Source organism: Thyridium curvatum (genome assembly GCF_004353045.1).
Source record: "Thyridium curvatum strain D216 chromosome Unknown NODE_129_length_63301_cov_79.645060, whole genome shotgun sequence".
In the NCBI taxonomy this organism is placed as follows: Eukaryota; Fungi; Ascomycota; class Sordariomycetes; order Thyridiales; family Thyridiaceae; genus Thyridium; species Thyridium curvatum.
In genome coordinates this window covers 1-14,253 of record NW_022156884.1, presented here as the reverse complement: position 1 = coordinate 14,253, position 14,253 = coordinate 1, and the positions used below count along the sequence as shown (strand labels likewise).

Sequence of the window (14,253 nt, the reverse complement as noted above, 5' to 3'; positions counted from 1 at the left end):
AGGATCGATTGTGAAGTAAGGACTGCTCATCAAATCTCAACTTGAAGCTGCTTGGAGGTTTAAACTTGCAAAGGCGAACGGCGGCGGGGATAGGGATGCACAACTGAAGGAAACCGGTCACGGCGTTCCACGATGCTCTCATCAGTCTCCAACTAGGCTTCATGTGCGACAGCCTGAGCGACTGAGCGTGGGGGTCACATCTTTGTTCAGGTCGGTCGCACATGGTGCTAGCCTTTCTGGGGAGATCGAACCTGTGGGTTCACGAGTTAATGCTGACTCAATGAGGTCTCGAAAGGATGTAGCTACCCGGGGGGTCTCAATGTGAGATCGGAGGCAGCTGATTGCCAAGAGGTCTATCTAGAAAAGGCTCGATTTGGACACTAGCTTTCAGATGAAGATACATCACGGTGTCTAGCCCGTCTTCAACATATCGCATCGAGCATGATGAGGCTCATCCCAGCGTGGGGGTCACTCTCTTCTCGCAAGAGATGAGGGAAGTCTCCGCGTGAGGAATTTCCCGACATGGTCAGCATCCCTGCAGCTCGAACTAGCCGACGGATGGGACATTGTGGGGAAGTAAGACCTAAACAGGGCCGGCGTCTCGAACAACTCTGGGCGATGTTGCCCTGGGTTGCTAGCGTGGGGGTCATAATGCGAAGCATCTGACGACCCCAAGTCCGGGTTTGGTCATTAGCGTAGGGTCCGTTTGTGGAGTACGGGGATCCGAATACGGACGCAATTGCAGAGCGAGTCATTGATGCCGACCCAGAAAGGATGGCCATGATCATCTTACATTGTTTCCATCAAGATCTTGAAGATCCCTAGAACCCGACTTGCATTGGCGTTTTGGCCTAACAGTTTGAACCAACAAGACGCATTAACAACACACCTCCTACAATTAACATCATGGGGAAAATCAAGACCGTCGAGTATTTTCGTGTGAAGCCAAGATGGCTGATGGTCAAGATCACCGACGAGAACGGCGAGTACGGCTGGGGAGAAGCAACGCTCGAGGGCCATGATCTTGCTGTGGAAGGATGTTTAGAGGAGATGATTGTTCGTATCGTGGGCATGGAGGCAAAGTCAGTGTCTTTTTTTTTTCAATGTTTGGTGAAAGTCTTGACCAAGCTAACCATGGCCGCAGTGAGATCGAGAACATCTGGCAGACATTTTGGAGGCATGGCTTCTATCGCGGAGGCCCTGTCTTTATGTCCGCGTTATCCGGCATTGACATTGCCTTGTGGGACTTGAAAGGTACGCCAAACGCATTCCCAATATTGCGCAGACAAATACTCATCAAGATGTTTCGTGTAGGAAAGGTGTTCAAGATGCCTGTCTATGAGCTGCTCGGAGGAAAAGTTCGTAGTAAAGTCCAGGTCTACTGCTGGATTGGTGGCGACCGGCCGGCAGATGTTGAGCGAGCGGCGTAAGTATCTTTCCAGTATCAGTTCTCTCCATTTCGGAACAGATGATGCTAACGCTTAAGATTCAGCAAAGCCCGTGTTGCTCAGGGTCTGAAACATGTCAAGATGAACGCCACCGAAGACCTCAACTGGATCGATTCACCTTCCAAGCTTGACGCGACAGTTGAGCGCATCAAGGAGGTCAAAGCATTGGGCCTGGATGTCGGTCTAGACTTCCACGGCCGTCTTCACAAGGGCATGGCCAAGCAATTAGCTGCGGCGCTGGAGCCGCACCGCCCTCTCTTCATCGAAGAGCCGCTGCTATGCGAGCATCCAGAGGCTATCAAGCAGCTTGCAGACCGCACCACCATCCCCATCGCATTTGGAGAGCGTCTCTACACTCGCTGGGACATCAAGAGATTCCTCGAAGATGCTAGTGTTGATATCCTTCAGCCGGATATCGCTCACGCTGGTGGCATTAGCGAGACGAAGCGGATCGCCCAGATGGCCGAGGCTTACGATGTTGCCATTGCGCCACACTGCCCGCTGGGCCCCGTCGCCTTTGCGGCCTCCCTGCATATTGGACTGACCTCTCCCAACTTCACCATCCTGGAGATGAGCTTGGGAATGCACTACAACACGGAGGCTGGTGACGACATCGACCTCCTGACGTACCTAAAAGATCCGGAGGTCTTCGCTATCGGTGAGGGCGGGTTCATCAAGGCGCCGACGAAGTACGGACTTGGCATAGACATTGATGAGGAGAAGGTCAGAGCCATCGCCAAAGACACCAAGCCGTGGCAGTGCAAGGTGTTCCATGGCCCTGACGGTAGCATTCGGGAATGGTAATCAGTGGACAAGATGATAATAGATGGGATAAAAGTAATCAAGTCGACTTTCTAAAGTTGGCGTGTCTGCACGAGCATTGGATCACGATTGTTAAGTAGATCACGATGTTTCGAAATGATGAAGAAATTTTTAGAAATGATACATTGAATTCATTGACTACTTTATGTTTCTATCAGTACCTTGATCACCAGGTTCCCTTCATCGTCTGCCGGCTTGCCAGCCAATGTGAAGGCATCTGTAACCCGATCTAACCCCGCGACCCGATGTGTCGCCAGCTTCGCAACGTCCGGAAGTTTGTACTTGGCCTTGTCTGCCAGGACCTCAATACCGTATGCATACGTATTGGAGTACCTGAACACGCCAATCAAGTCGACTTCGCGTAGCGCAGCAGCTGACACGGGTAGAGTCTGGATGGGAGTGCCCATCCCAATGAGCAGCACCTTCCCGCCAGCCGCTGTTGCGTAAATACCGGCCTGCACGCACGCCTCGACGCCCGTGCACTCAAACACGGCATCGAACTGCTTTCCCTCACCCCCACTGGCAGCTTTCATCAGGAAAGCCGCAGTCTCCTTCGCACTGGCGAGCTTGTCCTCGATTGTCGGTGCAGTCTCTCGCGGCGCGGTCCGGGGCACTTCCACGCCCACGTCCGCAAAGCCATGTGCCTTTGCGAACTCGACGCGACTGCCGGCCACGTCGGCGACTGTGATGCTCGCGACTTCTGCAGTGCGCAGCATCGCGGCCGTCAGGAGGCCGACCGCGCCGGCACCGAGGACAAGCACATTGGCTCCCTTCTCTAGCTTGGCGCGGCGCACTGCGTGGATGGCCACGCTGAGGGGCTCAAGCAGGGCACCCTCGTCTAGGGAGACGGACTCGGGGAGCTTGTGGCACCATTTCGCAGGGTGATTGATGCGCTCCTGCAGAGTGCCCTGGAAATGAGGGAAAGACTTGGCTGAACTCCGGAAGCGCATGTCCGCGCAGATGTTGTACCGTCCAGCCTCGCAGAGGCGGCAAGAATCGCACGGGATGCCCACCTCCAAGGCGACTCGGTCGCCGGGACTGAAGCCAGCCACACCGGCGCCGACAGCTTCCACGACACCTGATGACTCGTGGCCAAGGGTCATGGGCTCTCGGATCAGGATATCGCCATTGCGATAATGATTGTAGTAGTGCTGATCTGAACCACAGATACCTGTGCGGCGGACTGAGACCTGTAGCTCGCCCTCCGCTGGGTCAGCGAGCGACCGTCTCTCCTGTATTGCTTTCTCATTAGCTTGTGGTCCTCAGAGCGGCGCGGTGGTTTTTCACATACAGTTCTCAGGTCTCTGACGCCATGGAGAACAGAGGCAGAGATGCTAGTTGATGATGCCATCTTGAGTGATTTGACTCGACAGGGATAGGTATGTGTGTGTACAAGCATCAAATCCTCCCAGGGAAGCGGGAATGTCAAGCATACACTGACTGATCCAGCACTAGTTCGTGATGAGAGTCCGGATTCGAGGGAACTGACAGAAGTCCCCGGTGAAGTTCGATCTGACTCCGATTGCGGTGGCATTCTACCGCTTGTTGACTTCCGTAGGAGAAGGTACTGGATCGTGATCCTGGATTCAAGTGACCCCCACGCTGACACCAGTCCTTCTTCTGGAGAGGTCTGTCCCTCGCCGGCCTCGAAGCTAGAGGCCACAATCGTGGAGCCGATGGAGGAGCGGATGAAGGAGGATCCCCGGCCCCTCCACAGCAGAAGCGACCCCCACGCTATTGCTTACTCGAAAGAACGTTGATACATTGGAGGGAAGTACCGTTTTTGTGCAAGGAGCTTGGGACAGGCTTTGCAAGCGCGGTAAGGTAGTTTCTTTTGACTAAATTACTGGTTCTACCGGCCCATCCAGCCACCATCAACCGTGACAATCTCTCCACTGACGTAACGGCAGGCTGCCCCAGCCAAGAACACAGTCGCTCCCTCAAAGTCCTCCGAGGCGCCCCATCTGCCCATCGGGATCCGCTCGAGGATGCTAGCAGCCCGCTTCTCGTCCTTGATGAGGGCCTCGTTCATGTCCGTGGCGATGTAGCCCGGCGCAATGGCGTTAACGTTGATTCCGTCGGCCGCCCACTGGTTGCTCAGGGACTTGGTCAGCTGGGCAACGCCGCCCTTGGCCGACGCGTACGCCGGCACGTTGAGGCCGCCCTGGAACGAGACCAGACTGGCCACGTTGATGATGGCTCCCCTGCGGCCAGTGGCGTCGGGCGTCCGCTTGCGCATGTATGCGCCAAAGTCGCGGCACAGAGTCCAGACGGTCCGGAGATTGACCTGCAGGACCTGCATCGTAGCACGGTGAGCAAACAGGAATGTGTAAGAAAAAGGGCACGAAACTTACCTCGTCCCAGTCCTCCATCGGGAATTCGTGAGCGGGGTGCCGCCTCTGGATCCCGGCGCAAGTCACGAGAATGTCCACATCATGGCCGTCCCCGAGCACTTTCGCGGTCAAGGCAGACACGCTGTCTTGGTCGGCGAGATCAGCCGTGTAGACAAACGCCTTTCGGCCGAGCGCCTCGATCTTCTGCTTGGTGTCCAGGTTGCTCTCGTTTCGCTGGACGAGGATTATGTCGGAGCCCGCGCTAGCAAGGGCCAGAGCCATGGACTGGCCAATGCCGCGCGTGCCACCCGTGACAACGGCGAGGTGGCCCTCGAGCGAGAAGAGCTTTTCCAGGTAAGTTGGTGCCATTGGGATCTGTGTTTCCCCTGAGCGTGTGGTGAGTTCAGCGGGAATGAATGGGACACTGGGCCGGGTTGGATGTTTGAGTCTTTTGCGTATTTGATTGACCCAGAAAGGAGATATTGGCTTCGCTTCATAGTCCGAACTCGTCGGCCGGCTGGCCGGCAAACACGAATCATGGCCACGCACGGAACTTGGTGCTGTGGAGTAGAGACTTGGTCGGGGTAAGTTAGGTAACTAGCGTAGGCCAACTTGAGAGGAAGGTTGTATGTCGTTGTGACCCCCACGCCAAGGGAGTCTCCAGCCCTAGAGCCGCCGGCATTCGTCCTGCATAAATGCAAGCCACAGTAGTGTGTCTCCTGCATGAGCCGGAGACTTCCGAGAATCTCCTTTTTCGGGAATATGACCGACGGCATCACGACAATGCAATCTCAGGAGGCATAACAGCGCTTTCCAGAGCAAAGACAGACTTTGAAATCTGGCGGACGGTTGTCCTATCCTAAGAATGTAACCTCCCTGCTGGCCTTCTGCGAAACAGCATAACCTAACGCCTATATGCTTGTGCATGGTTGAATCATCTGATCAGGTCCGAAAGCCAAGTCCAGGTGGACGCCTGGCGCACCCACGTTGCGATTTCGACTAGGCGACGCAAAGAACATTCGACATAATGTTCTTACTTCCAATCTTCGACCCACAAAGCAGGTCTCGTCCAGGTCTTGCATCTCATGCCACTGGTGGGAAAATACGATTCCGTGTCACTTTGGACGATGGAGACCCTACACTAGCTGATGATGCACATCTAGAATATTGGGAAAGATGAACTTACTTTGAAACTTCGATTCCACTGGCCTCGAGCGCCCTACGGGCATCCACAAGCACAGGGATCATAGCGTGCGAAAATCAAGGTGTGTCTCTATAACACGAGATCCCAATTAGATGATAAGTAGGGCCTTGAGGCCTGCTATGTGACCAAATGAGCTGAATGAAGTATACTTGCTAAGCTTCTGCTAGTACGAGGCTGACTGATGGCTCTGATCAGGAGGTGGCCCATCTCAGTACATGGGTAGGGGAATCAGCCCATCAGAAGTCATCGAGCGCGACTAGAGACTGAACAGCTGGTCCAGCCCCTATCTACATACTAGTTCTGTCTGCTTGGCCCGTGGTGCCTCCCTTCTGGGTCATCCGGAGATTGCGTTTTCTTTGTACGTGATCTGTGGCTAGGTGCCTCGTTTTCACAGAATGCCGTAGCCAATTGTGCGTCTTAGACCATCACAACGCAGCTGAAACGACACAATGGCTGTCAATCTTTTGTGGTAGTGACATTGCATACAGCACTTAGTGGCACTCCAGAGACAAAAGGGCCCTTCTCGTATTTCCATATTGGTCTCGAGTGATGCCATGCCTTCCTGATGGGAGGCCACGCTACTGGCTCCGGATCCACTCAACTTCCCTTTTCTGATTCCAGCGCTGGGCCACGTTCGTCAAGTCGTTGACCCCCACGAAGCCTGAGAAAGGGAACAGGCTGGGGAATTCTGACTAGGCCTGCTCGTAAATACGTAGAGTATGGGGATGCGTGCGTGGGGGTCGTCTTCCATCCCCCTGATGGAGCGGTCAACGACCTTCCCCACATAGTTTGGAACTTGGATGTTAGGCCCGGAATGGCGCCGTGAATCCTGAGGGATCAGTAGAGTACCCCGTAAGACAAACTGGAGTATTCCTTATGGCCCTACTAGTTATTGCTCGCTAGTGAGTCATGTGCCACACTTTCAGGATGCGTTCTCCGGGGTTGGAGTTTCAGGCATAAAATAGACATCCCCACGCTCCCGAATCCTACCAGCAGAAGGGGCTTTCGTCGAAACAGATGCAATAATCATCTTGGTGCATCAAGTCAACCCTTTTCTTCAACTATCTTTCTACCAAATACTTCTCTTGCCGTAGGGTGGTGTGGCCATGTCCGCCTCCAACAACGACATCAAGGCGGCGGATTCGACCTCGGAGAGAGCCGAGAACATCCAGCATGTCGACAAGAGCGAGATTAGCGGCACGATGATGCCCGAAGATCTGGCTGTTCTCTCAGACGATGAACGAGCAAAGCTCGGCAAGCGAGCCACCTTCAAGATGGACATGGTAATCATGCCAGTCCTCGTCATCATGTACATCTTGAACTACCTTGATCGCCAAAACATCGCCAGTGCCAAGCTTGCTGGCATTGAAAAGGACCTGCATATGTCTCCCGTTGACTACCAGACTGCTGTGAGCATTCTGTTCTGCAGTTACAGTATGTTATCTTCGAAACCCATCACCCATCCCACCGCTCAGCCTCACTAACAGTGCTGCACAGTCTTGTTCCAAGTACCGTCGAACATGATTGCGAGCAGAATCCAATGGCCTGGCATTTACATCTGTCTCAGCATGGCTCTTTGGGGAGGCATCTCGGCAGTCATGGCCTCCGTCCACAACTTTGCCGGACTCATTGTTGCCCGTATCTTCCTGGGAGCCGTCGAAGCTGTGTTCTTCCCCGGCGCCATTTACTTCCTCTCCCTTTTCTACAACCGCAAGCAGTTTGCTCTCCGCATGGCTATCCTCTTCAGCGGATCCCAGCTGGGCAATGCCTTTGGTGGCCTGTTCGCTATTGGTATCCTGAAGCTTGATGGCGCTCATGGAATCGCGGGATGGCGATGGGTATGTATCTTCCCTATGCCCGCGTGGAGTATGTGATCACCGGTTTCTGACTCCTTACCAGCTGTTCCTTGTCGAGGGCGTTGCCACCGTCGGTCTTGCCGCCATCTTCGCGCTCATCCTCCCCAATTCGAACAAGAAGATTCTCGGGCTCTCCAAGATCGAGTGCGACTGGGTCCAATGGAACTACGCCGTCGACCTGGGCCAGTCCGATGACTCGCGCGAGATCACCCCGATGCAAGGCTTGGTGATGGCAGTCAAGGATATCAAGACCTGGCTCTTCATTGGCGTTCTCTATTGCGTAAGTCTTGCTCCGCCCTCTTCATCTAGCATTGAAACCACAGGGCAACTCGTTGACCACAGCATCACAACAGACTTACATCGTCGGCGCCGTCTCCAACTTCTTCCCCAGCGTGGTCGGCGGCCTGGGCTACAGCCGCAACATGACCTACCTGCTGACGGCGCCGCCCTTCCTGCTGTGCGTCATCTGCATGCTCGCCAACGGCTTCCACTCGGACCACACGCGCGAGCGCTCCATCCACGTCGTCGCGCCGCTCTGCATCACCCTGGCCGCCAACGTCATCGCCGTCTCGACGCTCAACATCGCCGCCCGCTACGTCGCCATCATGCTGCTGCCCGCGTCCTTCTACGCGTCCACCATCGTGACCCTGTCCTGGATCACGGGCTCCCTCTCGCAGCCGGCCGCCAAGCGCGCCAGCGCCATCGCCTTCATCAACGCCGTCTGCAACACGCCCAACATCTGGTGCAGCTACCTCTACTACAGCTCGCCACGCTACCTGACGGCCTTCATCGTCAACGTCGTCGCCACCGGCCTGGCCATTGTCTTCGCCGTCGCCGCGAGGATCTACCTGCGCCGCCAGAACGCCAAGCTCGATCGTGGCGAGGACGGAGGGAAGCACGGGCCTACGGCGGCACAGGTTGCGTCTGGTTTCCGGTACATGTTGTAGAGCGGTCCGATCTTGTCGAAAAGCAGCTGCGACGTAAGCTAGACTTGACTTTGTCTGGTCCATCGAGAGGCAGATATGCACTGTCAGAATGTAATATGTACATCGTATGGCGGTTTACTTATTAGTAGAACCAAAAGTATTGAATTGAATCATCATTCATGAGCACTTTGCTATGATCTATTCCAATCACATTGAAACATCATCAGCGTGCAAACATCAGATATCGCTCAAACAAAATAACATCCACGTCGTGCAGTCGAGGAACAGTGGAGTGCAGTAAGCAAAGACAATCCTCACCCCTCACAGCAAGCCATGAAGACGCGCTTGGAATTCAAATGTCGCTTTGCGAGAAAGTTCTTGTACTGCAAGAGTGATCTCATCGCCCTGGCTTTCGACAATGCGAGGCGCTGGGAGGCTGAATGGTCTACCATCCGGCTCACATACACTGTCAGACTGCGGCAATGTTCCATTTTGGAAGTAGGCTCTTATTGCCCGAGCAGTGCATGTCGAAGGAGTAGAGAGACTAGTGTGCTGTAAAAAAGAGGCCGTCAGTTTGATGTTCAAGACAGGTATTGCGGTAAGACATCATGACCTACCCCGTAGGAGTTCTGAATCAGCACAATCGAGCCCGGGAAGGATTGGGAATTATTCCGGGCACTGATCAAAGGCGTGATGTTGTCCGCAATGTTGTTGACGAACAAGATGGGGTAGCTCGTGTTCGCATTGAACGGGCCTATCACCGCGCTGTTAGCAGCGAAGTCAAAACACACGAGGGTACAGGCGGGCAAAGACTGACCAGCAACACGCCACTTGGGCCGGATATGCCGGCTGACACAGCCCATGCGGTTGACTGCATTGACAGCCCCCGCAGAGTAGCTCATCTTCTGCACGGCTTCCGCGTACTCGGCAAAGTCGTCCAGCGTGTCGTTCATTTGCGGGGTGTCCGCGCACAAGACGGCGGAGAAGACGTCGGCTGTTCCCTCGTTGAGCGTGTCGGGCGGCACCGTCGGCGGCACTGTCTCAACAGCACACAACGACAGCATATCGCCGGGCTTGAAGATCTCGTAGAGGGCCCGCCCGTCACGTTTCTCAGCCACCGCCAGGACTTTTGCAAGCAGCTCAAAGGTGTGGAAAGGTCGATAAAGACTGGTGGAGATGAAAGCCTTGATCTTCGAAAAGGTAATCAGCTGTGGCAGGAGTGGACCCTCGTCGCTGGGGGCCACAACGATAGGATTCTTCTGTAGATCTTCGAGAATGGCCTCGATTCTCCTTCTGATGGAGACAGGGTTCTTGTCGTACATTAGACACTGCACCGGCCCGGCTTCTATGCACAGCTCGTAAAAGGCATCCATGACCTTGTCAGTGTCTTGCAGGAAGTTGATGTGTTCCCGGAGGAACCACTCGCGGTAGTCAACGTTCCCTAGAATACTAATGTCAGCCATTCAACAAGACGGCAAGTAAGCAGTCATACTCACCATCGCTGACAATCCTATCGACCCTCTCTGGATACATCGCGGCAAAGGCGCCGGCGAGAATGGTGCCGTAGCTGAATCCCCAGAACTTGATTTTCTCTTCTCCCAACTCTTTTGTGATCTGCAGCAAATCAGCCGCATGGGACGCTGTGGCTGAATGGCGCAGAATGCCAGATTTGTCAAGTGTGCGTTCACACGTCTGGGAAAAGGCAGATGCCCGCGCAAATACATCGGAAAGAACGCCCGGGTGTGAGTCAATGGTTCCCGGAGCTTGAAGATTCCAGAGACTCCGCGCCTGCTCCGTCTCCCAGCATTCGATACGGGGAACGGAGGCTCCAACTATCGCCCATACACATTAGTGAATCGTATTGGAGGCACCCAATACGCATGTAGCTCTTACCTCCCCGAGGATCGAATGTCACGATATCCTATGTGAGAAATGAGGTCAGTCAAACTCGAAACCAATCTAACAGAAATTTAACTCACAAAATTTGTTCCAACAATGGATTGAATATACTTCCCATGGTCGACAAGACTCCATACACCAGAGCCTCCGGGACCCTAGACAAGCTTGTCAGTGCAAGACTCGGCGAAAGGAGTGAGAGAAAGCCAGTACCCCAGGGTTAAATATGACAGGACCGCGATAATCTTCCCGGTCCTTGGCTCGAAGCCTTGCAAGCGCAAGAATGACTCGTTCGTCATCTGATGGTTCAAGCCAGTCCATGGGAAGCTGAGGAAGTTAGCAACGTGACACGAGCCGATGCCGATAGCAAGGCTTACATCGAGTCTAGCACAGTCCAGCTCTCCATTATAACAGGGATGCCACTCTATCGATCGGCTAGGCGCGAACTGCGCTCATGTTTGACCCAACATTTAGCATCTTGAGGGCGTAGTTGCTGATGCAGAAGTAGGACTTACATCGGTCCAACGCCAGTCGCCTGATCCCGACTCTGTAGGTGGAGGAACCGGGGCTCTTGATTCGGAACGGGAGCTAGTGGTGCACCACAACGCCACAGTCGCCAGCGCCGAAGCGACGAGGATCTTCCAGGGAGGCCATGACCGTTGCGCTTGACGAGACGAGCCACTCGGCGAGGGAATAAGCGATTCCTTGTAATTCATCCTCCTTTGGGTTGCAGCTCCCTGAGATGAAGACCTGCTAACCGTAACGGTCTGTCTGGAAAGGGATGGGAAAAAAACCGCTATCGGGGGATTGGCGCAAACATGCCCCACGCCAAGCTCACCCTCCATCACTCACTCGCTCGCGGGACTGCCCGGAGAAGCGGAACCCATAAGATCATCTGTAGCGATCCATGTCTTATCAACAGTACCCAGGAGCCCAATGAATGGCTCAGCTGGCTTCTAGATGGCACCGATGAGTGTATCATAACCAGAAATGGAGACTTGTCGAGCGTGGCGCCTCGGCTTGTGCTCGTGGCTGTTGCTAGGGTACAGGATCGGTCAGGCAAAAGTAACATCCCCTACTCTAGGTAGTACTCTCAGCCTTTTTGGAGATACGGCACCTGGCCGGAGGGTCCAAACTTGATCCTTGAATAAATTGCATATATACCGTGCGTCTCGAGAATTCGAATGAATTTCGACAGAGGGAAAGTGCTACAACTTCACATTGGTTAGTCGTCTCATTAGACAGTACGGTGTTGGTACTCGAAAGTCGGTGCTGGTAGAGCCGGCCTCTTGTATGAGAACGAGTCATTTCTCCACTGCCTCCACCCAAAAGTACGTGCCGCAGAGAATAGGAACGAGTCGGAATTCCGTCCATTTTGAACGGAATGCCGAGTCGTTTTCCCTCCGTCTTCCTTCCACCCTTCACGATTTATCCTGGACCGCAATCCCGACTCGCATCGCCCGGAAACACCTTTCCACGAAGGAGATGCCATCATGGAAAGCACCGCCATACCGATTGGGTCTACGGCCTACGGCCATGCCTGCGCCGAGTGTGCAAAAGCCAAGACTCGTTGCATGCCTCGCGCCTCGGGGGGCAACAGCTGCCAGCGATGCCACCGGCTGAATAAGGACTGCCGGCCGGCGGTGCGAGTGCGCAAGCCGAAGCCGTTGTCCAAAACGGCTCGGCTGGAACAGAAGATGGACGGGCTAATGACGCTGCTGCAATCGTCCTCGGCGGCCGGAGATCAAGCCACACCCGCCACGGCCTTGGCAACGCCTCCCGATCCACTGGTGCTGGGCCAAGGCCCGACTATCCAACAGGCACCATTGCTGAATCCGTTAGTGAGCAGAATCCACGACATTGATATCTCTGCGGCTTCGGTGGACGAGCAAGAGGAGTATTTGCGGTCGTTCCGCGACGACAAACTACCCTATCTGCCGTTTTATCACCTCCCAGAGTCCATCTCGGCTCAGCAGCTCAAGCAGGAATCTCCCTTCTTCTGGATGTGCATTGAGGCGACCCAAACGAAAGACCTTACCCGTCAAAGAGAATTAGTCCAATTTTGTCGGGAATATGCTGCCAGACAGATGGTGGTGGAGTGCCACAAGAGCCTCGACTTGCTTCTTGGATTGATGGTACACATGATGTGGTGCGTGCCACTGTCGGCCGTCACCCGGGCGCCGCAGGATCAATTGCTGACAAATTGTAGGGTTTCACACCAGGCACAGCCTATGAGTAGTTGCCTCTGTCTGTATATGCAACTTGCAGTTGCTCTGATCACCGAAATGGGCCTGAACAGGCCTCCTCCTCGCGAGAGCCCGGCCGACGCCACAAGCTACACGACACCTCAGGACTTGCCGCATTTCAAGCCGCCAATGACAACGGTCCGCACGATGAGCCAACGTCGAGCCGTGATCGGCTGCTACATTCTCAGCTCAATGTAAGCCCCCCTTCCAAGCTCTTTAGGTGAGAGACCTGGCACATGGTGACACTGCCCGACCAGAATCGCGCATTTCTTGGGAAGGATGGACCCGATGAGATGGACCACGCACCTTTCTGAATGTCTCGATATCCTTGCCGAGAGCACAGAGACGGAATATGATCACTTACTAGTTCACATGGCCCGCATCCGCATGCTCGTGGACAAGTCTTGGCTGGTCAACATCCGCGACTTTTACTCGTCTGACAACGCCCAAGCGCCAGTCTTATTCCATCTGGCATCCTTCAAATGGCAGTTGGATGAACTCAAGACGCGAATACCCGACAACTACCTTTCCAAAGGTACGCAAGCTTGGCCTGGAACGAAGTAGATGTTCACGCTGACCGATAGGGTTTGTCCCAGAATCCATAAAATTGCACTTATTCTACGCCGAATTCGCTTTGTTCTCACCAGCCCTCAAGATCCCGCTCTCATCACCAGAGTACTCGGATCCAAAGCGCCTCGACTACCTCTACGCCTGCCTGATCGCCATCAAACAGTTCCTCGATATCATCGTCACCCTACCGCCGGCTGCCTATGCTTCTCTATCCATCGTCCACTTCTCTCAGACATCCACTGCACTGATTACCCTCTTCTATCTGTCGATATTAGAGCTCCCCGGATGGGACCGTGCAGCTGTTCGCAGGGCGGCCGACGTCATGGCTATCTCGGGGCACATCGAGCACCAGCTAAACCAAACGGGTAGTGCCATTGGGATCCGCATGAACGGACTAGAGCGAGACGCATTCGCCGCCGGAGCTGGCATTGTCCGGAAGCTGAGGAACGGATGGGTGACCAGGCTGGGAGACGTACCGGAACCGCCCCTGAACAACACTGTCGACCAGCTAACGCCCGAGTCGACCGACATCATGTTTCTTGACAACATGTTCGGCTGGTCTGTGGATATGTGGTTCCCGGATCCGATCTTTGGGGACTCTGCAAGCAATAACATGCTCTAGTTTGCAAATTCCTGTGGAATGCTTGACTTGGTAGGAGTTATAGATGGGATTACGACTACGGACATTAGACTCGATTTCTACTATGTACAACACACCTCAATAATAGATCATTAGAAGTATCATGAACAGCATTAGAGAAGTAAGGAGTGGAATTCATTTCATGCATATCATTATCAAGTCTATCATAAGTCAAAAAAGTCATCGCTCGTGCCGTGCGGTAATGAATCGTCTATCCAACCGTTGCATGCATAACATCGTCCAGAGAATTTGTCCAAGAATCAAGTGACAAAGCAAAGAGGAATGGAAGATTGGGGGGGGGGGGGGGGGGGA

The 14,253-nt window shown here is 54.2% G+C and overlaps 6 protein-coding genes across 6 annotated transcripts; 3 read left to right on the top strand and 3 right to left on the bottom strand.

The window, feature by feature from the left end:
- Positions 1-906: 906 nt before the first annotated feature.
- Positions 907-2,252, top strand: E0L32_011987 (uncharacterized protein; the record flags this gene model as incomplete). The annotated part of the gene is made up of 4 exons (XM_031134778.1): positions 907-1,082; positions 1,145-1,254; positions 1,315-1,426; positions 1,493-2,252. The coding sequence occupies 4 exons, from the start codon at positions 907-909 to the stop codon at positions 2,250-2,252; spliced, it is 1,158 nt and encodes a 385-aa protein (XP_030999635.1).
- Positions 2,253-2,413: 161 nt separating this feature from the next.
- E0L32_011986 (uncharacterized protein) lies at positions 2,414-3,621 on the bottom strand (the record flags this gene model as incomplete). The annotated part of the gene is made up of 2 exons (XM_031134777.1): positions 2,414-3,502; positions 3,562-3,621. 2 exons carry the CDS (start codon positions 3,619-3,621, stop codon positions 2,414-2,416), a joined length of 1,149 nt encoding a protein of 382 aa, XP_030999634.1.
- Positions 3,622-4,122: 501 nt separating this feature from the next.
- Positions 4,123-4,972, bottom strand: E0L32_011985 (uncharacterized protein; the record flags this gene model as incomplete). The annotated part of the gene is made up of 2 exons (XM_031134776.1): positions 4,123-4,566; positions 4,625-4,972. 2 exons carry the CDS (start codon positions 4,970-4,972, stop codon positions 4,123-4,125), a joined length of 792 nt encoding a protein of 263 aa, XP_030999633.1.
- Positions 4,973-6,913: 1,941 nt separating this feature from the next.
- On the top strand, positions 6,914-8,610 carry E0L32_011984 (uncharacterized protein; the record flags this gene model as incomplete). The annotated part of the gene is made up of 4 exons (XM_031134775.1): positions 6,914-7,241; positions 7,305-7,645; positions 7,707-7,943; positions 7,987-8,610. 4 exons carry the CDS (start codon positions 6,914-6,916, stop codon positions 8,608-8,610), a joined length of 1,530 nt encoding a protein of 509 aa, XP_030999632.1.
- A 300-nt stretch (positions 8,611-8,910) lies between these two features.
- Positions 8,911-11,139, bottom strand: E0L32_011983 (uncharacterized protein; the record flags this gene model as incomplete). Its single annotated transcript, XM_031134774.1, has 10 exons — positions 8,911-9,141; positions 9,207-9,343; positions 9,407-10,030; positions 10,086-10,421; positions 10,483-10,510; positions 10,569-10,643; positions 10,699-10,812; positions 10,863-10,869; positions 11,001-11,032; positions 11,086-11,139. The coding sequence occupies 10 exons, from the start codon at positions 11,137-11,139 to the stop codon at positions 8,911-8,913; spliced, it is 1,638 nt and encodes a 545-aa protein (XP_030999631.1).
- Positions 11,140-11,978: 839 nt separating this feature from the next.
- Positions 11,979-13,923, top strand: E0L32_011982 (uncharacterized protein; the record flags this gene model as incomplete). Its single annotated transcript, XM_031134773.1, has 4 exons — positions 11,979-12,634; positions 12,695-12,925; positions 12,989-13,266; positions 13,316-13,923. The coding sequence occupies 4 exons, from the start codon at positions 11,979-11,981 to the stop codon at positions 13,921-13,923; spliced, it is 1,773 nt and encodes a 590-aa protein (XP_030999630.1).
- Positions 13,924-14,253: the final 330 nt, after the last annotated feature.